The sequence below is a fragment of the Lichenostomus cassidix genome, unplaced genomic scaffold (assembly GCF_008360975.1).
Source record: "Lichenostomus cassidix isolate B80296 unplaced genomic scaffold, HeHo_3.0 HiC_scaffold_43, whole genome shotgun sequence".
NCBI classification, from domain to species: Eukaryota; Metazoa; Chordata; class Aves; order Passeriformes; family Meliphagidae; genus Lichenostomus; species Lichenostomus cassidix.
This window is the reverse complement of record NW_028147635.1, coordinates 3201014-3225964: the sequence shown is the minus strand read 5'-3', so window position 1 is coordinate 3225964 and position 24951 is coordinate 3201014. Positions and strand designations below refer to the sequence as shown.

At 53.2% G+C, this 24951-nt stretch overlaps 3 protein-coding genes and 1 long non-coding RNA gene across 4 annotated transcripts in view; 3 read left to right on the top strand and 1 right to left on the bottom strand.

Moving 5' to 3' along the window:
- The window catches only part of LOC146421185 (uncharacterized), a 262722-nt gene extending 260079 nt beyond the window's left edge, over nucleotides 1-2643 (top strand). The window contains exons 7-8 of the mRNA XM_085047577.1: nucleotides 1708-1991; nucleotides 2070-2643. Coding sequence (XP_084903703.1) covers nucleotides 1708-1991; nucleotides 2070-2460 — 675 coding nt within the window. The 3' untranslated portion in view covers nucleotides 2461-2643. The remainder of the gene's footprint in view (nucleotides 1-1707; nucleotides 1992-2069) is intronic.
- Nucleotides 2644-3690: 1047 nt separating this feature from the next.
- The window catches only part of LOC146421181 (uncharacterized), a 66711-nt gene continuing 45450 nt past the window's right edge, over nucleotides 3691-24951 (bottom strand). Inside the window, exon 3 of the long non-coding RNA XR_014848784.1 lies at nucleotides 3691-3968. This is a non-coding gene — a long non-coding RNA (uncharacterized LOC146421181). The remainder of the gene's footprint in view (nucleotides 3969-24951) is intronic.
- Nucleotides 9665-12073, top strand: LOC146421184 (serine/threonine-protein kinase pim-1-like). The gene is made up of 7 exons (XM_085047679.1): nucleotides 9665-9736; nucleotides 9846-10151; nucleotides 10250-10300; nucleotides 10375-10909; nucleotides 11149-11325; nucleotides 11579-11728; nucleotides 11975-12073. The coding sequence occupies exons 1-6, from the start codon at nucleotides 9665-9667 to the stop codon at nucleotides 11683-11685; spliced, it is 1248 nt and encodes a 415-aa protein (XP_084903805.1). The 3' UTR covers nucleotides 11686-11728; nucleotides 11975-12073.
- Nucleotides 22973-24951, top strand: part of LOC146421183 (serine/threonine-protein kinase pim-1-like) — a 5733-nt gene continuing 3754 nt past the window's right edge. Inside the window, exons 1-3 of the mRNA XM_085047678.1 lie at nucleotides 22973-23047; nucleotides 23811-23934; nucleotides 24046-24216. Of these exons, the coding sequence (XP_084903804.1) occupies nucleotides 22973-23047; nucleotides 23811-23934; nucleotides 24046-24216 (370 nt within the window). The remainder of the gene's footprint in view (nucleotides 23048-23810; nucleotides 23935-24045; nucleotides 24217-24951) is intronic.

Below are 24951 nucleotides of genomic sequence, written 5' to 3'. Positions count from 1 at the left end.
GAGGGGGGGGGAAAGGTGGGGTTGGCACGGAAGCAGGGCAGTTCCATGGGGGTCCAGCCCTGTCCCCCAGCACTGGATCCCTGGAGCAATTCCCTGGGGCTCTGGGAGAGGTGGATCTGCACTGGGGGTCCCCAAGCCCCCTGTCCATCCCTGGGGCTGATCAGGGGGTTCCTTCCACCCAGCAGTCAGTGCTGCAGCAGCCGTGGGTCAGAGGAGGGTGGGGAAGGGGGGTCTGGGGTGGGAGCAGAGGAGGAGCAGGAGGAAGAGGAGGGAGAGAGGAGGAGGAGCAGGAAAAGGAGGAGCAGAAGAACTATGAGATTTCACCACCCAATGTGTCTGCAGCACCCCTGGCTCTGGGATCATTGCTCCCCCTGCATTCCACAGGCCACCAGGGAGGGGGAGCTCACCCCAAAGCTATCAGGGGGTCTCTGGGAGGGTGTTAGTTTTTGAGGGGTGTTTGGAACTTGCAGATTCTGGAAGTGAGCCCCAGATATCTTTGCATGTCCCTGGTGGGGATTTTTTGGGCCAGAGGGGATGTTTGGATCTTGCAGGACTCCAAAGCTGAGCCATAAATGCACCTTTCGTGGAATATTGGTGGGTCCATTTGGGAACTGCCTGCTAGCAGCAGGACAGGACATCAGTTTTGGGGATCCCTGAGAGAGCCCAGGGGGGTGGAACGTTGTACTCCCCAAGTGGAGAGAGCAGAGAGGGGCAATACCGGAGCTGGGGGACCCCTGGCAGCCTGGAGGGGTGGGGGAGGCTGGAGATGAGGCAGGGCTGGGACACTGTGACACTGAAAGGGGCCATGGGGAGAGGGGGAAGCCCTGAGTGCCTGGAGTGGGGGGAGCCTGAAGAGGGGGACCCTGGGAGCCCTGAGAGCCAAGGCAGAATCAGGGAAGAAGGGACCCCTGGGGGCACCGAAACCCCACAGCATCCCTAATCAGGACCCAGGAGAAGGGGGATCCCTGGGACCCATGGGAGCCCCAGCAGCTTTGGGAATGGGAAACCCCAGAACCCCAAAGAGAGGAGACTGGAAAGGGGAACTCCTGGGAGGCTTTTTCTGAACTCATTCTTATTTTAGGAGGAATTTATAGACACAAAACCCCTGGTGACTTTCAGAGATAGACTTGGGCAGGAGGAACCCCCAACCCAAGGCACTCACACCTTTTTCTCACCCAAACGAGGATTTCCAATTCCCAAAACTTGGCTGCATGGAGAAGGAGGCTGTGAGGAAGAGGAAGATGCCCCAGGACAGCCAGGCAGGTGAGGAGGAAGTCATTTCCCCCTTTCCCCCTCTCTTCTCCTCCATCTCCCAGCCCAGCATCACCCCTGGCTGCAGGACAACCCTGCTGCTGACTCTGTCCTATTAGGGATGGATTGGGGGGGATCTCCTTCCCCTTCCCTCTGACATGGAGGCAAATCCCAAATCCTCTCCTTGTCCTTCCTTCCCCAGACAATGAGCTGAGGAGAGAGACCAGGGAGGGCAAGTCCTTACGGCAGAACGTCACGGAAGAGGCCATTTTGAGCAGCTCCATGACCCAGGAATCCAACCGGGAGGAAAAGCCCCAGAGATGCTGCACAAGGAGGGGCTGCAAACCCAGCCCAGGGTGCTCTGAAGAGAAAAGACCCACCCTGTGCCAGGAAGTTGGCAAGAGGTTCAGCCAGAGTTCAGAGCTGGAGATTGCTGCGAAGCTTCATGAGACCGAGAAGCCCTACGAGTGTGGGGAATGTGGGAAGAGCTTCAGAAGGATCTCCCAGCTTATGGACCACCAGCGGACCCACACAGGGGAGAAGCCCTATGAGTGTGTGGAATGTGGGAAGAGCTTCAGCCGGAGCTCCCACCTGATCTGTCACAAGATGATCCACACTGGGGAGAGGCCCTATGAGTGTGGGGAATGTGGGAAAAACTTCAGAGACAGCTCTGACCTGATCATCCACTGGAGGAGCCACACTGGGGAGAGGCCCTACAAGTGTTCCAAGTGTGGGAAGAGGTTTCACACCAGCTGCAATCTCCTCCTCCATGAGCGGATTCACACACAGGAGAGGCCCTTCCGCTGCCCTGACTGCAGGAAAGGCTTCAAGTGCAACTCCACCCTCATCAGTCACCGGCGCATCCACACAGGGGAGAGACCCTATGAGTGTGGGGAATGTGGGAAGAGCTTCAGCCGGAGCTCCCACCTGATCAGGCACCAGAGGATCCATACCAAGGAGAGGCCCTATGAGTGCTCCAAGTGTGGGAAGAGGTTTCAGACCAGCTCAGATCTCCTCATCCATGAGCAGACTGACACAGAGGAGAGGCCTTTTCGCTGCCCTGAGTGCAGGAAAGGCTTCAAGCGCAACTCCCACCTCATCAGGCACTGGCGCATCCACACTGGGGAGAGGCCTTACGAGTGTCCCGAGTGTGGGAAAAGCTTCTCCAGGAGCTCTCACTTGACCAGACACCAATGGATGCACCTGTAAGGGAAGCCCTGCGAGTGCCCTGAGTGGGGGAAGAGATTCATGCACTGCTCCGTGTTCATCCCCCATTGGAGGACCCACTCTGGGAAGAGCCCTGGTGACCCACACTGCCAGTGACCCAGTGTTGTGGTTTGACCCTGGCCAAATGCCAGGAACCTACGAAATCTGCTTTCTCTTCTCTCCCCTGCTGCAGCTGTGCAGATGGGAGGGGAAAAAAAAACCCTAACAGACACACACACACACAGAGGGCTCATGAGTCGAGATAATGAACCAGGCAGGATGCACTTAGGGGTAGAACAGATTGAGAACTTAAAGTTGCAAAGTGATTTATTGGTGACCTAACCCTAAACAGAGTCAGAGGAGGCAAATGAGAACTAAAGATAAGCTCTTAATACACTGTTTCTCTGCTCACCCCCTCCCTCTTTCCCACCAATAGCACAGGGGGTTGTGGCGGGCAGGGTATGGGTTTTTTTGGGCAGTCCATGACCAAAATTTCTTCTGCTGTTCAGGGAGAGGAGTCCTCTACTTAGCCATGGGTCCCTCCCACTGGAGACAGTCCTCTGCAAACTTCTTTGCTGTGGGTCCAATCTCTCGAGCAGCAGCTGCTGGAATCTGCTGCCCCATGAGTTCTGTCCACAGGGTTCAGACCTCTGAGCCCAGGCCAGGCTGTTTTCATCCATTTGTGGTGCTGAGAGGGAGTTTGGCATGTTCTGTGAGAGAGGTTTGGGGTCCTGGCAGGGCTGTGTGGCTTGGAGAGAATTTGGGTGGGTGTAGGGGGAGACAAGAAAGGGATTTGGTGGCTCTTGGGCCCATTTATATTGCAGGGAGTGGTTTGGGAGCATCCTAGGAGGAGCTGTTGGGTGGTTTGAGGGGCCTGGGAGTGGCTGTGGGGCTGGGAGAGGGTTTTTGAGTGGTCATGACAAACCCAGACTCCCAAAGCTGCCACCATACCCCACCCCCCAAGGTGCTGCTGGGGTTTGGGGGCTCCATGTTGGAGTTCATCCTCCTGGCTCTGCGGGAGAAGGTGAAGGGTGTCCCCAGGGGTCATGTGTGTCCCTGAGAGCATGTGTGTCCCCACCATCCCAGTGTCACCCCCTTTTCCCTCCCCACAGGGCTCCTGACCCAGCTCCTGCTGCCCCCAGGAGGGAATTTGGGGAGGGGGCAGAGGGGGTGCACAGTCCCTGCTGGGGGATGACCCTGAGCCATTGCCCTTTGTTTAGCACCAACCTGGGCTTGGGGCTGCAGGAGGAAGAGGCTGATGGGAAGCAGATCCTGCAGGTGGGACAGTGCTTGGGGTCAGATCAGCAGTGTTGGACTTCTCTGGGGGAACTGTGAGGGTAGGCAGGGTGGAGTAACCTCCCAGTGACCTCACCCAGTCCCCTGTTGCATCACACAGCCACCCTGTGATGTCACAGGCAACTCCATGATGTCACACCTCCCTGTAATTTCATACACCTGCCCTGTGATGTAACAGCCACCCTGTGATGTCACACACCCCGCCTTTGATGTCACTACCCATTCTGTGATATCATAGCCCCATCTGTGATGTCACAGCACCGCCCTGCAGTGTCACAGCCTACTCTGTCCCACAGGCAGCTCTGTGATATCACAGCCCACTCTACCATGTCCCATCACCATCCTGTGATGTCACAGCCCTCTCTGTGATGTCACACAGCCTCCTCTGTGTCACAGCCTGCTCTGTGATGTCACACATTCACTCTATGATGTTGTAGCTGCTCAATGTCCTCACACAACCCATTCTGTGATGTCACACAGCACCTTTCTGACATCACAGCTGCTCTGTGGTTCTATGACACAGCCACAGAGGTGTCACCAACAATTCAGTAAAATAAAAACCTCCTTAACCCCAATGCAGCATTAAGCAGCAGCATTCTTTATTCTGCCACATGCACAGGGAAGAGCTCCTCCCAAAGCTGTGCATGCTGAGCACAGGAAAGTTCCTGTTTATAGCCTGTACTTTACATACATATTCAGTGATTGTCCCAGAATAAACTTACATATGATAATCTTTCCCCCAAATCATTACCATATTTCCCCCCACCCTTTGCACATCTGTTCTTCTGTCCTGGGGCTCTCTTTGGTGGTCCCTGGTGGTTGGTGACCCCAAAGTCCTACCTGACTGCCTGGTGAGCTGGTAGGAGTTGGCACACCTGGGCTGATTGCTTCCTACAGAATAAGCACTGTGTGGTTCCAGGGGCCAGGGGGTTCTGGAGAATAAACATTGTATGAACCCAGCAGGTGCAAATGATTCTTCATCTGGCAACTTTCCCCCTCTTTGAGGCTTGGGAAGCTTCTCTTCCCTTCAAGCCTTCACAAGCCTCACTCTGCTCTTTTACTCACATCCCGTGAGTTCCTCAGTTGCATTCATAGTTGTGTTCTTTACACAGCTTAAAGCAAGTGTCATAATCACAATTATTACTGTGATCCCAATTATACTTTACAAAAGTAAGGCCAACCAAGCAGTCAGAGAAAATCCAAGTCCTTTAAATATTTTATTTAACCAGTTACTTTCTAATCTTCCCCTTAATTCCCTGCTGAATGCAGCAACCAATGTTATCCTCTCTGCCTAATCATCCAATTCAGCATCACATTTGGAAGGTGCACACAACAAGTGTGTTGTTTCAATTCAAGTATCCACATACTTCATGTAACAGCAAAAGATCTAATGCCAGTTTGTTCTGTAAGGTCATTTTAGTTGTGGCTTGCAATTGTGCATTTATTTCAGTAAACCCCAACTGAGTTACATTCACTAAAGTCCCCATTTGCAGTCCAATGGTGTGTGTTTGGTCTGTTCCTAAAGGCAGATCTTTGAGGAGTAAAGACGGATTCTAAAATCCATCCCACTGCAGTTCCCATGCTGGGATGTTTCCAAGTTTCATCCCCTTTAACCTTTCCCCACAGCTGGGTTCCCAGGGGTGACTCCTTCCACAAGGGACATAACCTTAAAACCCCAAGTGTCCATTGTGCTCTTGATTCCCCCAAGGGCAAATGTGTGCCCCAAATTCCATCACTTCCCACCCATCCTGAGTGAACTAATGATTTCACCATGTCCTGCTGACAGTCTGTGTCTCGCCAAGCTGAACTGTTTGTTAGGTGAGACCTAACAGGTGTCATTAAGAAAGGCAGAATAATTTCTACAGACACATCCCACCCTCAGAGCCTGGGCCACAGCCACGAGCCACTGTACCTCAGGATTCCAAACAGTTCAAGTGTCTATCCAAATGCAATTCCATTTTTCCTTGCCCTGGGATCCTTTGGCCTTGGCCTTATTAAATCAGGCTATTTTATACCCACCTGTAAGGGGTCCTCTGGGAGGCCTGGGCTCCCTTCCCAGCCCAGACACCACTGAACTGGCTGGATATATTCCCACTGTCCTGTCTGAGGGCTATTCCATACTTCTGGAATTTGACATCCCCAAGGGGTATCAGTGCAATCTGTCAGCCAATAGATATTTCCTGAGGTGATTTCCAGGTCCAGTTTTGAGATATTACAATTCTCAACAGTGTCGTTCTGATGTGTAAGAATTCCTTTGGAAGGAATATTCTCCTTCCATCCCTTTCCATTTGCCCTGGGTGCTATTTCCTTCCCACACCTGTTCCCAGATTTTTGTCCAAGTGCTGACTAAAGCTCCTCATGGAATTGGATTTTCTGCAGAGAAAATGTGTTGGCAAACAAGCTGTTATAGGGGTTACATTCTGTAATCTGCAAAAATCTTGCACTAACTTTAAGACCACATTCCCCTCCCCAGGAGTTAACAATATAATTTCTATATTTGTTTCTAAAACAGTAGGAGATATATATATATCTTATATATATATTTATAAAACCTCCAGGGTCCAGGGTATCAGTCAGTTTTCTCTCTGCTGTATTTAATGTGTGGTTGCTGGTTTTACCTGTGTGTGATGAACCCAGGGTTCAATTCCTTCCACCCTGAGGGCAGTGTAGGTTACCAGGAGAACTTGGAAAGCTCCTTTGCACTCTTCCTTCAAGGGTTCAGAGCTCCAACTCTTTACATACACAAAATCCCCAGACTGGAATGGATCAACAGGGACATCCACAGCAACTGGTCCCAACAGGGTTATAAACCACCTTTCCTAAAGAAACCAGGTATATATTTAAGTCTGTTTCTCCCTTTGAATGACTTTCTCCAGGAACTGATGGTGTTTGGTACAGCCAACCCTACAGCAATTCACTGGTTTTGTCCCTGGCTGAATTTTGACTCACAGAAGAGCCAGAGGAAGGGTCTATGGCTGTTTTGAAGAGGTTTCCTGGCACATTTTCCTAATTTTTTCAAATTTTCAAATTCTGATTCATCCTTTCCACTTTCCCACTCACCTGTGGTCATCAAAGGCTGTGTCAGTCCCTTTTTATACCCAGGCTTTTGCTCAGCTGTTGCACCACATCTGCTATAAAATGGAGGCTTCTCCCTGAAGACAAACCAAGTTGCCCCCAAATCTCGGTATGATTGATTAAGCATAATTTTTACCACTTCCCTGGATTTATTGGTGCAACAGGGAAAGACCTCTGGCCATCCAGAAAATTTGTCCACCAATACCAAAAGACACTGATTCCAAATTTGTCTGGGTAATTTGGAGAAATCGATTTCCAGTAACTTCCAGGTGAATTTCCCTGTTTAACTGTACCAGGAGGTGGCCTTTTCCTGTTTATGGGATTGTTTTTAAATAAATTGAACAATTCACTGTTACCGATTTTGCAATTTCATTCTATCCCACACCAAGCAGAGAATTTCAGAGATTAGATATCCTGGACTCAGTCCCCCAGTGGGTTTTGTTGTGGGTTTTTTCCTTTATTTCCCTCATTACAAAAGCTAATTCATCCATCCCTCTTCATTCTTAGTGGCTTTTAACATATTTGGTAAACATCGATTTTTACAGGGTTCCACTCCCCTCCCACTCGGTTAGGGAGGTCTCACCCCACCTTTTAGCACCCCTTCTCCCATCTACCAGCCCCATCCCCCTGCTCCTCCCCCAGCTCACCCCAGAGCTCCTCACCTGTGGCCAGGGGACTCCCAGCGCCACCAGTGCCACCAGTAGGGCCCCAGCTGCCCCCACACGCTCTTGCCGTGCCCAGCGCCGGTTTTGCAGGTGCCCAGAGCCCCAAAGCAGCCCAAAGCGCTCTGCCCTGGGGGGTCCCCAAAGCGGCCCCGCCCCGCGCGGCACTGGCAGCACCAGTCCGGAGCTGTCCACCCTGGGTCCATCCCGTGCTCAGCAGAGCATCCTGTGCTCTGTCAGCACTCTCTGCTCCTTCGGCAAGGATTTGGGATTTCTGCCAGGCACAGACACTGAACCTCACCCCAAACTGCCCCGGTGCCATTGCTGTCCCCTCGGCGCTGGGCAGCTGCTGTCCCAGGGGAAGCAGGGACACAAAGGAAGCCAAGTGCAGCCCAGCTGCCCGCGCTGATCCAGACGAGCCCCAGGGACAAGGTCCTGCAGAGCCACACGGAGCCCTCGGCTCCTGGCTGGGAACGGCTTGTGTTGTGGCTGCCCCAGCGGCCAGAGCGAGTCCTGGAGCTCCCCCAGCTCCTGCAGCAGGACCCAGGTTCCACCTGCTCTGCCAGGCCCTGGCCAGGGGCCAGCAGATCCACTGGCTCCACGCAAAGGGGGAAGACAAGAAGAATGCATTGGATGCAGCCCCCAAGGACCTCGAGCAAATTGTTCAGGAACATCCAGACCTTGACCTGATGTTTGCAAAGCTGCAGCTGGCAGAGTTCTGTGGTGCAGGAGACCAAGCACGGGAAGAGGAGATCTACAAGGAGCTGCAGGAGAAACACCCTGAGCCTCAAAGTCTGTCACACTCCAAATCTCTGCTGGAGAAAGTTCTTCCTCTCCAGGAAGGGATCCCGAGATGAGGCTAAAGCAAAGTTTGTGGCTGGTGACAAATTTCCTGTGCAGATAGAGCAGAGCAGGGACTGCAGGTGGAGGCTGAGAGCCTGGGAAGGAGGAAGGGGTGGGGAAACTGTTTTGTTAGGGTTTGTTTTAGTTCTCCTTCTCATACTGTGATTTGCTTAGAAATCAATTCCATTAATTTCCCTAACTTGTGTCTGTTGTGCCCCTGACAGTGACCAGTGAGTGACCTCTCCCTGCCCTCATCCCAGCCCACGAGCCTTTCCTCCTGAGTTCTGTGTCCTGCACCTGTGAGGAGAGTGACAGAGCGGCTTTGGTGGCACTGGGCACCCAGCCAGGGCCAGCACAGCCCAATAATCCCTGCAATTCATTCCCTCCAGGAAAGGTTCTTGAAAAGAGCAAACAGGACTGTGGAGAAGATTCCTGGAAAACTGAAACAGCTTTCCAGAAGTGAAATGAAAATGCAAAGAAACAGTCTGAGATGTTTTCCTCTATTTATTTATGTGCTCTCCTTTTCCATGTTGCACTACTTCTCTATGGCATTAACTGGAATGGATCTCACCTCGAAGATCCATGACTTAGCATGTTTTAGACTCTCTGTAATACCATGAGTTACACACAGTTTGTCTTTCCCCGTTCTGCTTGGAAAGCAATGCTGGAGACACAAGTGCAGTGCTTGGGTCAGGTATGAATTCTAGAGACAGGGAATGTGCTCCGCTAGTGTTTGACCCTCAGCAGGGACAATGCACAGAGCGGCCAAGGGGATTGCTGTGCCACTGTGACATCCAGTCAAGCCTCTGGATGTGGGCTGAACACGGCAAAGTTCCCGTGTTTGGACAGACTCAGGGGCTGCCCCCGGGGGCGCGCGGGGCTCGGCCGTGGGGCGAGCGGGGGCGAGCGGGGAACGGACAAACGGCCACTCGGACAAACGGCCACTCGGACAAACGGCCACTCGGACAAACGGCCACTCGGACTAACGGCCACTCGGACAAACGGCCACTCGGACAAACGGCCACTCGGACTAACAGCCCCGGAGCTTCAGTTGCAGCGGCGGCGGCAGCGGCGGCAGAGGCGCAGCTGCAGCTAAGGAACAGTTTCTAGGACCCTCTCCGTCCCTTTCTCCTGCTCCTCCTCTCCTTCTCCCCCTGTCCCGCCTCCTCTCCCGGTGTCCCTTTCCCTGTGTCCCCTCCCTTTCGCGGGCTCCCTCTCCCCCTGCCGGGCGGGGCCATGCGCCCGGCCCGCCCCCTGCCCCGGCCGGGGCTGCCCCCTTCCCGCCCCCGGGCGGCCCGCCGCGCTCTCGGCTCCGCCCGGCTGTCGCCGGCATGGCTGTGGCGCTGCTGGGCGGGCCTCAGTGGCCACGGCTGGGGCAGCATCGCCTGTCCCTGGCTCCGCCTGTGCGGGCGGCGGTCCCGGCTGTCCCGGCCCCAAGCCCGGCTCCAAGCCCGGCGGCGGCCCCGGCTCCAAGCCCGGCGGCGGCCCCGGCTCCTCCCGGGGCCCGAGGAGGACACACACGGCTCGGCCGCTCCCGCCGCCTCGGCCGCAGCTTCCCCGGCCCGAGCTCCGCCGCTCAACAGCGCGGCCGCCGGCCCCGAGCCGCCGCTGCCCCGTTCAGAGGGGCATGCCCGGCCCGGGGCGGTGCAGAGGCGGTCGGGGGCCGCGGGTGGCCCCGGGCCGGAGGCTGAGATCCGCGTCTCGCCCGCAGGAACGACGCAGGAGGCCCTGCTGGAGCGGTACCGGGTGGGCTCGCTGCTGGGCAAAGGCGGGTTCGGCAGCGTTTATGCAGCGACACGCGTGGCGGACGGCGCCCCGGTGAGTGGCGGGGCTGGCGGCGGGCGGAGGAGGAGGAGGAGGGTGGGGCTGGGCAGGGCGGGCGGCGAGCTCATGCCACTGCTCCCCTTGGCTCGCAGGTGGCCGTGAAGTGTGTGTCGCGGAGCCGCGTCCGGCACTGGGCCGAGCTGGTGAGTGAGCCGTTGGGGCCAGCGGGAGAAAGCGGGTCGTGCCGGGTCCGTGGGGATAAGCCGGGGCCCGGCAGGCTGCAGGGCACCAGGACGCCTGCAGGGAGGGAAGGAGGGAGGGATGGAGAGGGAGCGGGAGCGTGGGCTCAGCGGAGGACGCAGAGCATACCGGGCTGGCTGAGGGCATCATTGCGGAGCCCTGGCACGGCATCAGCCCCGCTGACGGCACGGTGCTCCTCCCGCAGCCTGACGGCACCAGCGCACCCCTGGAGATAGTCCTGCTGAGCAAGGTGTCCACGGGGTGCCCTAGCATCATCCAGTTGTTGGAGTGGGCTGAGCTCTCCACCTGCATCTGGATGGTGATGGAGCGCCCGGAGCACTCTCAGGACCTCTCCCGCTTCATTCGGGCACGGGGCTTCCTGTCCGAGGAGGTGGCGCGGGAGCTGTTCCAGCAGGTCCTGGAGGCTGTGTGGCACTGCACCATCTGCGGGGTCCTGCACAGGGACATCAAACCAGAGAACATCATCATCGACCTGTGCACGGGACAGGCCAAGCTGATTGACTTCGGCTGTGGCACCTATCTCCAGGAGGCAGCATACACCAGCTTTGCAGGTGAGCCCAGCCAGGGCTTTGCTCCCACTCCCAGCATCTGGTGGCCCAGCATGTCAGGGCCCAAGCTTGGGCCTTCCCAGGGCTTCCCAGGGCTGCCCTCTTGCAAGCCCAGGTTTGTGCACGAGTCCCAGGTGCTGCTGGCAAGAAGGCAGCGGCTCGCACAGCGTGCCCAGGGATGCTGGGGCGAGGCTCTGGGAGCAGGCAGCGTTCCCCTGATGGACTGTGTGTGTATTCTGTAGGAACAGCAGCCTACAGCCCCCCGGAGTGGAAGGACTTCGGCTGGTACTACGGCGAGCCCGCTACCGTCTGGTCCTTGGGCATCGTGTTGCACCAGATGGTCTGCGGGGAGCACCCGTTCAGCAGGGGCCGAAGTATCAGCTGGGGCCAGCTCCCGCTGCCAGAACGGCTCTCTCCAGGTGCATCCTCATCTCTGCGGCACGGGGGGGAAGAGCAGCGCTGGGAGACAGCGGCGGGCTCATGAGCTCCTGCTCTGGCAGCTGCTGAGGAGGTGGCACACGTCCTGCTCTCCTCCCAGGCAGAGAATGCATGGGGAAGCTTAGGCTGAGCTCTGAGCATATCCAGCATAGCCTGGGCGTGCTCAGGAATAGTGGGGCAAAGCGGACAGGAGCCTTCTCCAACTGACTGGCGCTTTCTGCTTCCTCTCCGCAGACTGCCAAGGGCTCATCCGGTGGTGTTTATCCGTGCACTCCATGGACAGGCCATCCTTGGAAGACCTGTTCAGTGATCCTTGGGTGCAGGATATTCATCAGCCGTAGAAGAAGGGAGAGAGCCTCACAGCCCATTGGATTCGTTGGCCTGGTAAGTGGCAGCTCCACACAGATCCCTTGGCAATAAAAATCCAAGGAACGCAGCCTTTTTTGTCATGCCCATGTCACGGAGCAGGGGCCACGGGATGGGAACACGCAGCTCTCTCATGTGCTGGAGCTGAGCTGCTCTTGCCAGCACTGCTGGCTACCACGAAAGCTGCTTTTGCTTGTCCTGCTCGGCGCACTTCAGCTGGGGCCCTGGGCAGAACACTGACAGCCTGGTCTCTCCCACCCCCAGGGAAGAAGGAGCCCCCAGAGGAGCTGCACCAGGTGGGGCTGCTGCTGGAGACACAGAGGACAACGTGGAGGATGACAAGATCTCCCTCGACCTGGCCCCCGGTAAGCTGAAGACGATCCACTGGGATTTGGGCACCTGCTTCAGAGCCAGGCTCCAGAGCCAACGTGCAGATGAGTCCACAGCCAGGAGGATGCTCCCACACGTGGGCATTGCACAGCCTGGCTGGGCACCGAAGGCTCCCTGCCCGCTCTGCTGGGGCAGGTGCAGCTCATTCTTCAGTGGGCTGCCAAGCTGATTTTTAGCTGGGCTGGATCCCAAATGGGAGCAGCAGCCCCAGGCCCTAGCAGCAGCCCCCAGCAGGTAGCGTGCCCTGGGCTGGGGCTGGAGCTGGGGGGAGCCACCCTGACCAAAACAAACCCCCACGGGGGAAGCAGAGGTGGGACTCCAGAAGCTGTGCAGCAGCAGGTTTTTTTGGCAGGGAAGGGCTTGGGCTGCTCCACTGCCCTTATTTGCCCTGGATTACCATTATTTTGGGGGAGCAATGAAGGGGCAAGGGAGAAACCTTGGTTTTCCCCAGCCGTGAGTGGGTTTTTCCCTGGCATGGAGGGGTCAGTCCTTCCTTGAGCTCCTGACAGTGATAATGTTGTAACTTTTTTCTTGTTTCCACCTTTGGTTTTTAATCTCATTATTCTGCTGTTTGGTTTTTAAAGGAAGAGCTCTCACTGTTGTCTGGTCTGGATGGAGCAGTGCTGGGACCAGCTGCAGAATTGGTTCAGATGTGCCCTTGGAGAAAGGTGAGGACATCCTTTGGGAGCAGCTTTTCTTCCAGCAGCAGATGCCATGAGGTGGATCCCCATCTTCTCAGCAGGGATGAGATGAGGGCTCTGGGGAGATGGCAGCGAGCACAGGAGCATCCTGCTCTGGGCAGCTGCTGAAGAGGTGGATCTGCCATGGCTGGCTGGAGGCTGGGCACATGTCCTGCCCTCCTGCTCTCCTCCCAAAGGCAGCAATGATGGGGAGGTTTGGGCACAGCTCTGAGCTCAGCCAGCATGGCCTGAGCACTGCAGGCAGTTGGGACAAGGGGGACAGGAGCCTTCAGCTGATGGGCAGTTTCTGGTTTCTCTCCTTCCAGCAGGGCTCTGCGGACACCCCCCCACCCCCACCCACACCCCCCCCCCCCACCACACCCACAACACCCACACACCACACCCCAAAACATGTCCACAGGATGTTTTGTCTGTCCCACTCTTCATTCCTTTTGGGCTGGAATTGTGCAATTGCACTTTCTTCCTCCTCTAGAAGTGCCACGAGTGAGCCAAACCTGGCGAGTGGGCTGTGTTCCTAAGGCAGTGCAGTCTGGATTTGGTGAATGAAGAATTGCCCTTCTCCACTTCCAAACCAGAGCAAAAAGCTGTAAGTGGGACTCTGCACCTTTAAGAAACCTCTGACAATTTCAAAGGGAATGCACAGCTCATTCACAGGGTGAGAAGGAAGGGCATCTTGCTAATGAGATGGGGATCAACAGAATCTGGATTCCCAGTCCTGCTCGGAGCTGGCAGAGCACAATCAATTTCTTACTGCTTCAACCACAATTTAAAATAACTTAATATTGGAAATAAACCCCAGAATCTGTTAAAAAAGGCTGCTGAAGTCAGTAAGATAGATCCATGCTATCAGCACATTGGCAAAGTAAATAACTGAGCTCTCTTTTACAAAAGATCAGTTACCTCTTAATCCAAAGTTACAGAAGATTTTACACTACACACCTGAGTTTTGTTTTTATCTTTCGTATTTCATCTAGGCTTTTTTCTTTTCTCTTTTTTTCTTTTCTTAAAACAGAAAACATGTCCTAAAAAAGAAATGTCCTTTGCTCCTGGTCCTGATGTGAAGCAGCTCCCTTCCCTCTGGCCCCGGGGCTTGGGGCACTGTCAGCACCTGCTGCTTCAGCCACTGCTTCTGCTGGCATTGAGAGCAACAACCAAACTGTGGCTGATCCTGAGGGAGCAGCAGCAGGGCCTGGAGCTGATCCCTGAGGCTGGGGCAGGGCTGGACAAATGACCCCCCAGCAGCAGCAGCAGCAGCAGCAGCAGCAGCAAATGGAGCTGACTTTGAGCACAGCCCCTGCCACTCTTGCCTCCTGTTTGCAGTGGTATCACAGCAGCCTGAGGCACCTGGGAGCCCTCAGTGCCAGCAGGGACTTGAGATGGCAGGCCCTGGGCTCCTGGAGGCTGTGCAAGGAACGGAGCTGGGCACTCCCTGTCCATATGGAGCTTGCAGATGGAAAAGGCTGCTGTGCCCAGGCAGCTCCAAGGGCAGAGAAATGAGGCTCTCGAGCACTTGATCTGGGCCAGTTGCACAGTCCTGGGCAGCAGCCAGCGAGCAGAGGGGGAACAGAGGGCACAGCAAGAGGGACAAAAGCAGTCAAGTGCAGAGACTGGAGAGAGCCAGACCTGGCAGAAGGAACAGCTGCTTCCTTGCACTCTTGAAGAGAGCTCTTGGCTGTTTCAGAGCACTGAAAGGCCTGAAGGGCACAGAGGAGGCAACACCAAACAATGCTCCTGTTTTCACACCCTCCCCTCTCAGTGTCCCAGAAGGAATTGGATGAACTGTATTCTTCTCTCATAGTCATCTTGTTCATCATGAGCAGCTTAGCACCAGGAGCTAGAGGGCCTGAAGCCTTAGGCCTCAAGAGCTGACCAAGAGGGAACTTTCTGAGCAAAATGATGCTGCTAACTTGTACCAGGCTGAATGGAGCAGATGAAATCCTGGAATTCTAGACACTTTTCTGTTGGAAAAGACCTCTGCGCTTATCAAGCCCAACCACTCACCCAGCACTGTCAGCCCAGCACTAAACCACATCCCTGAAGTGCCAAGGCCTGAACAAGAGGCCTGACTGAGGCCTGAACAACAGGCCTGAGCCAAAGTGACCTCTCGATGAGCCTTCCAACCAAAGGCCATCTTTGTATCTACTCATTAACGAAATATGCACGATCATTAGCATTGTGATAGATGTATCCACTAATTAGTGAATCATGTATTGACTTTTCTGTATTTAGAAGCTAAACAAGGCCATGAAATCCAACATCTGGCCTGGTTTGGGGGTGTATGGTCAAAGTCAACTCCCTTGGTTCCTCCTTGAGCCCTGGCCAGGCTTTGGGAGAATCCAAGTGGAGAATGAATCCAGAAGTTCCTGCACTGGAAGTGCTGTCAGTTTGTTTGTTCAGCACTCTCCAAGCTGGGCTCTCTCCCAGCAAGGTTGGAAGCCTCACCTGTGGCTGGACACAGCTGCAGGAATTCCCAGTGTCCAGAGTGGCTCTGCAGTCCTTGGCTGTGACAGCTTCCCCAGCTGATGTGTGGGGCTGGGTGATGGTAAAGTCTGAGGGTAACTGGTGATGGATCTTTCTTAATCACTACAGGCAATCTTTGGATGGAATGACTGGGTGCATTGCTGAGCTTCTCCTGTTGTGATTCTTTGCTGCTCTGAACTATAGGAAATTGCACTGATTCCTTCAGTTGGTGTCTGTGTCTTTGGTGCTGGCCCTGCCCACTGGCAAAACAAAATTGGCATAGTCTGTCCAGATCACAGCAAAATGTCACTTTTTAAATATAAATGTAAGGAATTGGTCCCATCCAGGATTCCTGGTTGGGAAGACCTTCCCTATAGTTCACTGGCTCTGGAGTGGGCTGAGATCAGAGCACCGTGTGAGCAATGGGGAAGTCAGCTAAAAGAAGCTGATCTGCTGGATGTATTAAAATGCATCCAAAATTGCATATGGAAAAAGGAAAAGAACTTGTGGGTTTGGGAAGGTGAGGATAAATTTTGTTAACAGTATATTGAAAAAAGCACCAACAGAAGGAACAATTGGTTTAGGAATGCTCCCACATGGAGCAACAGAAGTTTTTAATCTTGAGCTCAGATTTCTTTGTGCAAGTGAAATAATATAATAATATAATAAATAAATATATATAATTATATGTAAATATATAATTAAAATATGTATGTATGTGTGTGTATATATATATATATACACAAATTAATAATAATGTGAAATAATGCTGACAATATTAATTTGTTAGCTTTTGATGCTCAGGGATGTAATACTAAATACCCTACAGAAAATGTCTGGCCAGGACCTGAACGTCAGTGGGAAAATTGGTGAGTTTGTGTATGATGAGTAAAGGAGGATGGGATGAAATTGGCTATTTTTATAGGGTTTGCTGATACTATGATATGGAATGCTTTGTCTGTTACTGTGAGAAATAAAGTGATTAAGGCTGCTGGGTTTTTCACATACCACACTATCCACAAGCTGTAGGATTTGTGGAACGGATAGAGGGTTTGTTAAAAGAGCAGATGAAAATATGAGGAGATGGGAACCTGTCCTGATGGAGAACCCCTTACAGGTCCTCTCCAGAAGCTGCATGGCTGGACCTTTATGCATTAGATTTAATGAGGATAAATCAGAAGCAAATGAGATTTATCAATAACAAAACAGAAATTCAGATTCCTCCAGAACACTTTGGTTTGATAACTGCTCACTAAAGCTTGGCCTTGCAAAGTGTTCATGTCATGGGAGGAGAAATCGATACAAATAATCAAGAAGAAATTAAATTCTGGTTAACAACAGTGAACAAGATTTGATTATGCAACCCCATGACAGGGTAGGACAATTACTGATAATACAGTTTTAAAAACAATTGTGAAAAAAAGGAGATCCACCTCAAATCTGTACTGCTTGTGGAGATAAAGGGTTTGGATCCACCACTCCTAATAATGGAGCTAAGTTGTGGGTCCAGAGGCCAAATGGCCCTCCTGAGCCAACTAAAGGAACAGCTCTGGGGAAAGATAATGCAGTTTGAATCCTGAAACCTGGGCAGGAACAAAGGGAATATGTCCCTGCAGCCAAGTGTTCTATGGGAGAACAAGTAGATGTTATAGGATGTTGTTTCACAGATCCTGCCAGACCAAATCTCCCTGTTTGCCCCAACGTTCCCTTTGGAAAATGCTCTGATCCACAGGGCTCCATGTGAAGGCTGATGTGACCCTGAGTGCCTTCCACAGGAATTCCAGCCAGGAGCCTGGAGCACCTCAAGGACTGGGACCTGGCAGCTCTCCAGCCAAAGGGGAAAGGATCCCACCAAGCCTTGTTACCCACAGACACCGCGGTGAAGCTGAACAGCAAAGGACCTTGGGGCATTACTGTGGAATTAAAAAGGAGCCAGCTCCATGGACAATGGAATTATTGTTCCTGACCTGAATGAGATTGAGGAAAAAGAATGAATAACCTTGTCACTGAAGTATTGCTTATGTCTGTAAGTTGTATCTTGATAGTCAACCAGAATCTTTGTTTGCCAGAATCACCTCTGGAGTTTCACCAAGGGATTAGTCATGAAAATACTTATGAAAATATAAAGGTCAAAGTAGCCAAAGTATTCAGTGTAACTAATTGCTGGGTCTGTTCTCAACTAATGTTGGGAGGAACAGGATTCCCTTGGAGGGCCCATGCTACAGGGTGGCAGAACTCTGTCAATGGGCTCTGACTTGTAACAGAGACAATGAAGGGATAATTAAAGAAAACTGTACTGTGGAAAAAAGGAATACATTTATCAATTTTAGAGGATTCACTAGGATTTGCCTTCAGGAGAAACCTACCTTGTTATAGCTAGAGGCCACAATGTGAATGGATTTCTGTGCTTGAACATCACTCACAAGGTCAATAGAGCTTGGGGTGCTGGAGCTGCTCAGGGTCAGTGTTACACCACTCTCAGCTGCAGTGCCACCCTTTTGGCTACTTTGGCAACAACCACAGGGAAGAGTTGGGACCAAGAGAACATTTTCCACCCAAAGAGTGCCTTTGATTTCAGAAAGCCAAAGATTCTGGTTCACCCTGTGTCCCATGTGCACTGCCTTGTCCTATGGAGTTTATGTTAATGAGCTAATTTGATTATGAGAAGAAGTAGAAAATTGTAATGTTAAAATACTGAATAGCTCATCCTATGAGCTCCAACAAACACCAATTGGAGCTCTGCAGAACTCCATGGCCTTGGATTATCTGCTTTCTGTCCAGGGAGGAACTTGTGCTATTCTAGGACAGGAATGATGCACTTGTGTCAGTGATGGGTTTGAGTTCAACAGTCAGGAATCACCTTGATAGGAAGAGCAGTAGAAGAGTGGCAGAAAGAAGAAAATTCTCCCTGGTGGGATTGACTTCATGGCTGCCAAATTGGAGGCTGCTGTGAAATGCATTTGTGGCAGTGACTGTAATCATTGCAGTGTGTGCACTTGGTGTGTTATGAGTCCATGTTAGAGTTGTTGTGACACTTTGTGCTAAAAAATGGAGCACTGAGACTTGTCTGAAAAGAGACACAGTCTCAGTAAAAAGGGGGATTTGATAAATAACATAGAGAATAGGAACTATTTAGGCATGTTTTAAAAGGAATGCAAAGTATAGATCTGGGTAATGAACTTGAACAGCACTTAATTGAAAACAAGTGGTGATGCCTTTATGCCTAATACCTAAATCTATTCTAAAAGAGTATTATTGAAAGAATTCTGATGAAGGTTGTAGTTCATCTGTCAGTCAAAGGACCCATTGAAGGATTAAGGCCTGAACAGTCCTTTACTGAGGCCTGAGCAATACTGACCTCTTGACGAACCTTCCAGTCAATGGTTATATTTGTATCTGCTCATTAATGAAACATTATTACCAAAATGATCTATGTATCTGTGCATTGGTGAAACCTGTATTTACCTTTTTGTATTTAGAAGCCAGACAAAGCCACATCTGGCTTTGTTGGGGCTGCACTATAGAAGAAAACTCCCTTGGTTCCTCCTTGAGCCCTGGCCAGGCTCTGGGAGAAACCAATCAGGAGAATGAATCCAGATGTTCCTGCACTGGAAGTGCTGTCAGTTTGTTTGTTCAGCACTCTCCAAGCTGGGCTCTCTCCCAGCAAGGTTGGAAGCCTCACCTGTGGCTGGACACAGCTGCAGGAATTCCCAGTGTCCAGAGTGGCTCTGCAGTCCTTGGCTGTGACAGCTTCCCCAGCTGATGTGTGGGGCTGGGTGATAGTAAAGTCTGAGGCTAACTGGTGATGGATCTTTCTAAATCCCTTCAGGCAATCTTTGGTAGTGCTGACTGGGTGCTTTGTCCATCTTATCCTTTTTTAATTCTTTGCAAATGATTCTGTGCATTGCTGAGCTTCTCCTTTTGTAATTCTTTGCAGTTTTGTGTTATAATAAATTACACTGTTCCCTCAGTTGGTGTCTCTGTCTTTGGTACTGACACTGCCCAGCAGCAAAACAGACACTGAGGGCCCCATAGAACCAAAGGGGCATTGTGACACTGCAGGGCCTCGTGTAACCCAGGGGACCATGGTGACACTGTGGGGCTTAAAGGAACCAAGGTGCCATTGTGACACTGTGGGGCTCCATGAAGATAAGGAGACCATTGTGACATTGCAAGGCCTCATGGAACCAAGGGGCCATTGTGACATCATGGGGCCCTAACCAACCAAGGGACACTGTGACACTCTGAGGGCCCATGGAATAAGGGAGATCATTGTGACACTCTGGGGCTCCATGGAACCATTCTGACACTGCAGGGACTTGTATAACCAAGGGTCCATTGTTATCCTCTCCCTGGCACTGCCCAGTCCAGCCTCTCCCTACCTCTGCCCCAGCCCAGCAGAGCAGCCCAGTCCTATCTGGCCCTGCAGCAAGAATGGGAAGCAATGGAGGTCAGGGACAGTGACTCTGTGTCTGGAATGCTCAGGAGATCCTCAGCTCTGGCATCTCCTGCAGCCCCAGGACAGCCCCACTGCCCAGGACAGCAGCAGAGAGTTTGCCCCGGGGCTCCTCAGGCAGCTCCTGCTGCCCCAGCTCTTGCCAGGACTCCTGTGCACACACACAAGGGCTCCTGCTCTTCTCCTGGCACAACCCAGCTGCCCACAGAGCCTTTCCCAGGGGATCACAGCTGTGCTGGCCTGAGCAGCCATTGCTGCAGCCCCTGCCCTTCTCCCCACAGCCCCACAGAGCTGGGGGTGCTGCTCTGCAGAGCACGGGGGCTGTGCTGCCCGGGGCCATGGGCTGCCTCTGCTGGGCTCTGCTGCTCCAGCTGGGACACACAGGCAGCTGATGGTGCTCCCTGCACTCAGCCCTCCCACACAAGCTCTGCTGGGGCCATGGAGGCTGCTCAGAGCTGCCTGCCTTGTTCCAGGCCTGCCAGATGGCCTTGGGGCTGCCCTGGATCCTCCTCTGGAAGTTCCCTGAGGCTCAGAGGAGGCACTGCCCACACTCCTTTCCCTGTCCCTGCCCCACCAACCCACACACAACACACCACCACCACCAACACACCAAACAACCAAAACAATTAGGTGTATAAAAAGCAGACAAATTTATTCAAGGCCTTCAAGGTACATTCAAGAAAGCAAAGTCTCCCTCAGGGACTACACCCAAAATGGACACCAGGTCACAAGCTCTTTATCTTTTATAAGTTTTGTCTTATTAGCATATTGGTTCCTAATTCTCTAATCACACCTTCAGGTGATGATATTGACCACCCCAGGCCCTGCTCCCCCCTTTCCACTGTTGTTCAGATATTTTTCGGCCCTGGGGCAATGAATATGTCCTTGAATCTCTGTCCCAAGAGCTTTGCTTTGGTTAAATGTGCTGGGAACAGAGATTTTCAGCATTCTGTAAGAGCACAGAACTACACCAAGTTACAGACATTTGAAGAGAAAAAACCCCCAAAATTATTAAGGCATCATTGTGACCCCAGGGATATCCCAGACCATGTCACTTCATGCTCAGGATATGCAGTGGGGGGAAGAAGGAGGAAGGGGGAACATTTGGAAGGATGCCTTTTGTCTTCCCAAGTCACTGTTCTGTGGGATGGAGCCCTGCTCTCCTGGAGGTGCTGAACAGCTGCCCAGCCCTGGGAAGGGCTGAAGGAATTCCTTCTTTTGCTTTGCCCATGTGGTGCCTTTTGCTTTCCCTGTTAAAGTGCCTTGATCTCAACCCACTCCAGTTTTTACCCTTCCAACTCTCCCCCTGATCCCACTGGTGGGGAGTGACCGAGGGGCTGTGAGGTGCTGCCTGGGTTGAACCAAGACACCAACTGTCTGTGCTTTGCTTTGCAATATTTCAGAACAAGTGTGTGTTTTATTCACCTCAAGGAGCGTAACAAAATTTCCCAACAGCTTCTAAGAGATAGAAATGCCAAACATATTTAAAGGGTTTATGGATAACTTTAAAAACATGCATGACAATGAGCCTGGAAATCACAGATGTTTATTTACTCAATGCTTAATGGGTACTCAATTTACTTAAGCATTTACTCAATGCTGAAGAGAGCTCCTGTGATTTTCTGTGAAGAAACATTCAGGGATCCCTTAGAGAGCTCTGTTCTTCCTAATTTGCTTCACTGGGTTCTTCTACTTCTACATGTTTATAATTTCAAAATTACAAAATATACATTCTCTTTTGCAGAGGTAAATCCAACCTGGTTTCCATTCTGACTTTCAAGAAATTTCAGTGTCAGAATTTGTGAATGACAGTAAATTCACTGTCATTCAAATATCCTGAAGAATTAATTGTTAAATTAATACTGGAGGGTGTCACATGCAGCCTCATTCAGAGTCATAATTTATAGACGGCACACATTAAATCCTTATATTGAAAGATTTTAAGATCCCACTATTACATTTTAGAGGAATCTCCTGTTCCAGAGTCATGACAAAATTCTAACAGATCAAACACATCAAATGTTATCATTTGGATCTCCAAGCAGGATGGAAATGACTTCTCCACCCTGATGTGAAATGTTTCACAGTAGTTTGTAGAACCAGAGAATCATGGAACCCCAGAACAGTTTGGGTTGGGAGGGACCTTGAAGCCCATCCAGTGCCACCCCCTGCCATGGGCAGGGACACCTTCCACTATCCCAGGCTGCTCCAAGCCCCAATGTCCAACCTGGCCTTGGACACTTGCAGGGATCCAGGGGCAGCCACAGCTTCTCTGGGCACCCTGTGCCAGGGCCTCCCCACCCTCCCAGGGAACAAGCCCTTCCCAAGAGTCCAGCCAAGCCCTCCGAAATGGGAGTATTCACCATCACTTCCTCGTGCAATTTCCCAGTTTCAAATGGAGCTGTGTGAACGTTTCAGCCTTTTTTAGAAATTGTATTCCAACAGCTCATCTCTGGAGTTCTTTCCTTTGCCTCCTGAACCATGGGAGTTCTCCTCTGTTTTATTCTGCATTCTAAAGGGGCAAATGATGGAATTCTCAACTCTGCTGGAAGAAAAACCTTTTTCCCAATGAGCCCAGTATTTGCACACCAAAGTTCTTGACCCTAAACATGGGGTTGCACATGTTCCATGTGCAAGAGCCTCTGCATTTTTCAGTGGGGCCTCTATCCTGATTTGAGAAGGGAATTCTCTGCTGAGTGTGCAATTATCAGTGTTAATAGACACCAGAAAATGATTTTTGGACAGAAAAAGGATTTTTTGGAATAGTTTCCACAATAATTTCTACCTTGTAATTATTTACAAACAAATTTCAGCCTGCAGCGATGCCTTCTAGAACTTTACAGCTGTGCATGATGTGCAAACACAGTTTTTTAAAGCTGTGGCACATGCACTGATTGCTTTTGCAGTCCCTGATGTGTCCCTGCGAGAGGCTGTGTGACAGCTCTGTCACCGCCCTCTTTGCACACTGCTGTCCCAGCCCGTTCCAGCCGGTTTGCAGCTGGTTCTGAGCCCCCCTAGCCCGCCGCTGTCCTGGGGCTGCTGGGGAGTGGCCCGTGGGGACAGCAGCGCCTTGCAGGCTCCTCTGTGACGTGTGGCTGCGTGTGCCCAGAGCCCATTGTGACACCTGGGGACACGGCGTGAGCAGGAGGCTATAAAAGGGCACCGAGAGCCCGGGGGTGCCACTGCCAGGAGAGAGAGCTCCTCTGTCAGGAGACAGCATCTCCCGCAGTAGCGAAGTGTCACAGCGTGACGGAGATGGCGACAAGCGAGAAGAGCACCGTGGGCTTCCAGCCCAAGAAGAAGTGGCTGCGATTCCCTGGGAGGCAGAAGGTGAGGGATGCGCTCGGGCTTGGGGCCAGGCTTGCGGGCACGGAGGGAGCTGCTGTGCCAAGGCAGCCGTTTGCACCCCGCGGCAGCCTGGTCCTCATCCTTCTCCTGCTCCGTACAGCTGCCCAACTGCGAGTCACGGGCAGCCCCGCAGGAAGCTGAGGAGCACCGTGACTCCTGTGCTGCCTCTGTGGCGCAGGCGGCAGCAGCAGAGAGCCGGGCAGCCCCGCACAGCCCCAGGGGCCGCGGCCAGGCTCTGCTGCGCTCGCTGCGGCGCGGCTCCCGTGCCATCCTGAGCGGGATGGCGGCTGTGATCCGGCGACGCGGCCAGCAGCCGGGGACACGGCGGCCCCCGCATCAGGGCACGGCGACAGGGACGGCAGCAGCAGCCCCCGCACTGGGGCCGGAGAGCCGGGCAGCTGCCCCGCACAGCCCCTGCTGCCCCCCCAGCCCGGAGCCCGGCCAGCTGGAAGCTCTGGGTGGGCAGGGGGCAGGGGCAGCAGCAGGGGCTGTGCTGACAGAACCAGGGATTGATGAGAAGTCCTGCGTCATCCTGGGGGAAGACTGGGAAGTAACCCCAAACCAAAGGAACACAAATATACCCAAGCTGGAGAAGTGGAGAAGAGAGACCACCTTTGAGGCCAAGAGAAGCATGGGCAGAGCACGGGAACCTTCATCCATGAACAGCCACAGGCCAAGGCCCAGCTCTGCCCAGCAGAGCCCCTCACAGCAGGGAAAAGACCTCAACTCCATACTTATTCACCAGCCTGCCCCCCAAGACCCTCGCCCAGCCAGCTGGAAGATCTCGGACAGTGGGCAGGGTCAGCAGCGGGGACGGTCCTGGGAGGAGCTACAGAGCGAGGACAGGGGCTGCTCCATGGATCTCCAAGGTGGCAGTAGTGTGGAGGAAGGCATCCCAGTGACCTGTTCACATGACCCCAAACCACTGGAACATTGCAGTGGCTCAGGACGACTCCTAGAGCTTTCTTCCCTAAATGCAGATCAGTCAGTGTCCAGTGGGGAAGAGAGCAGTGACCAGGAGTCGTCACAGGAGAACAGGAACAAAATCAGTGTCTACCATATATGGGTCAAGCCCTTCTACCCAGCGCTCATGTTTGACCCCTTCGAGCTGCTGGCAGAAGAGGCAAACGCTGACCTGCCCAGCTCACCTCGTGCCCAGGCAGCTCATGGGGACACCCAGCCAGAAGCTGCTGCTCTGGGCAGAGCTCCTGAGGATGAGGAGCACCACGTGCATCCCACTGCCAAGGCACAAGAGGTGGCAAAGACAGCAGCTTCTGCTGCCTCTGTGGTGCGGGCGGCAGCAGCAGAGAGCCGGGCAGCCCCGCACAGCCCCAGGGGCCGCGGCCAGGCTCTGCTGCGCTCGCTGCGGCGCGGCTCCCGTGCCATCCTGAGCGGGATGGCGGCTGTGATCCGGCGACGCGGCCAGCAGCCGGGGACACGGCGGCCCCCGCATCAGGGCACGGGGACAGGGACGGCAGCAGCAGCCCCCGCACTGGGGCCGCAGAGCCGGGCAGCTGCCCCGCACAGCCCCTGCTGCCCCCCCAGCCCGGAGCCCGGCCAGCTGGAAGCTCTGGGTGGGCAGGGGGCAGGGGCAGGGGCAGCAACAGGGACTGTGCTGACAGAACCAGAGACTGAGGAAAACGCCTGTGTCATCCTGGAGGAAGACTGTCAAGGGGAACATGAATGACACCCAAGCTGAAGAAGTGGAGAAGAGAGGCCTCCTGTGAGGCCCTGCCAGGCCTGGGCAGAGCACAGGAAACTTCATCCATGGCCAGCCACAGGCCAAGTCCCAGCTCTGCCCATCAGAGCCCCTCACAGCGGGGAAAAGGCCTCAACTCCATACCCAGTTATGCACCAGTGCCCCCAAGCCCCTTGCCCAGCCAGCT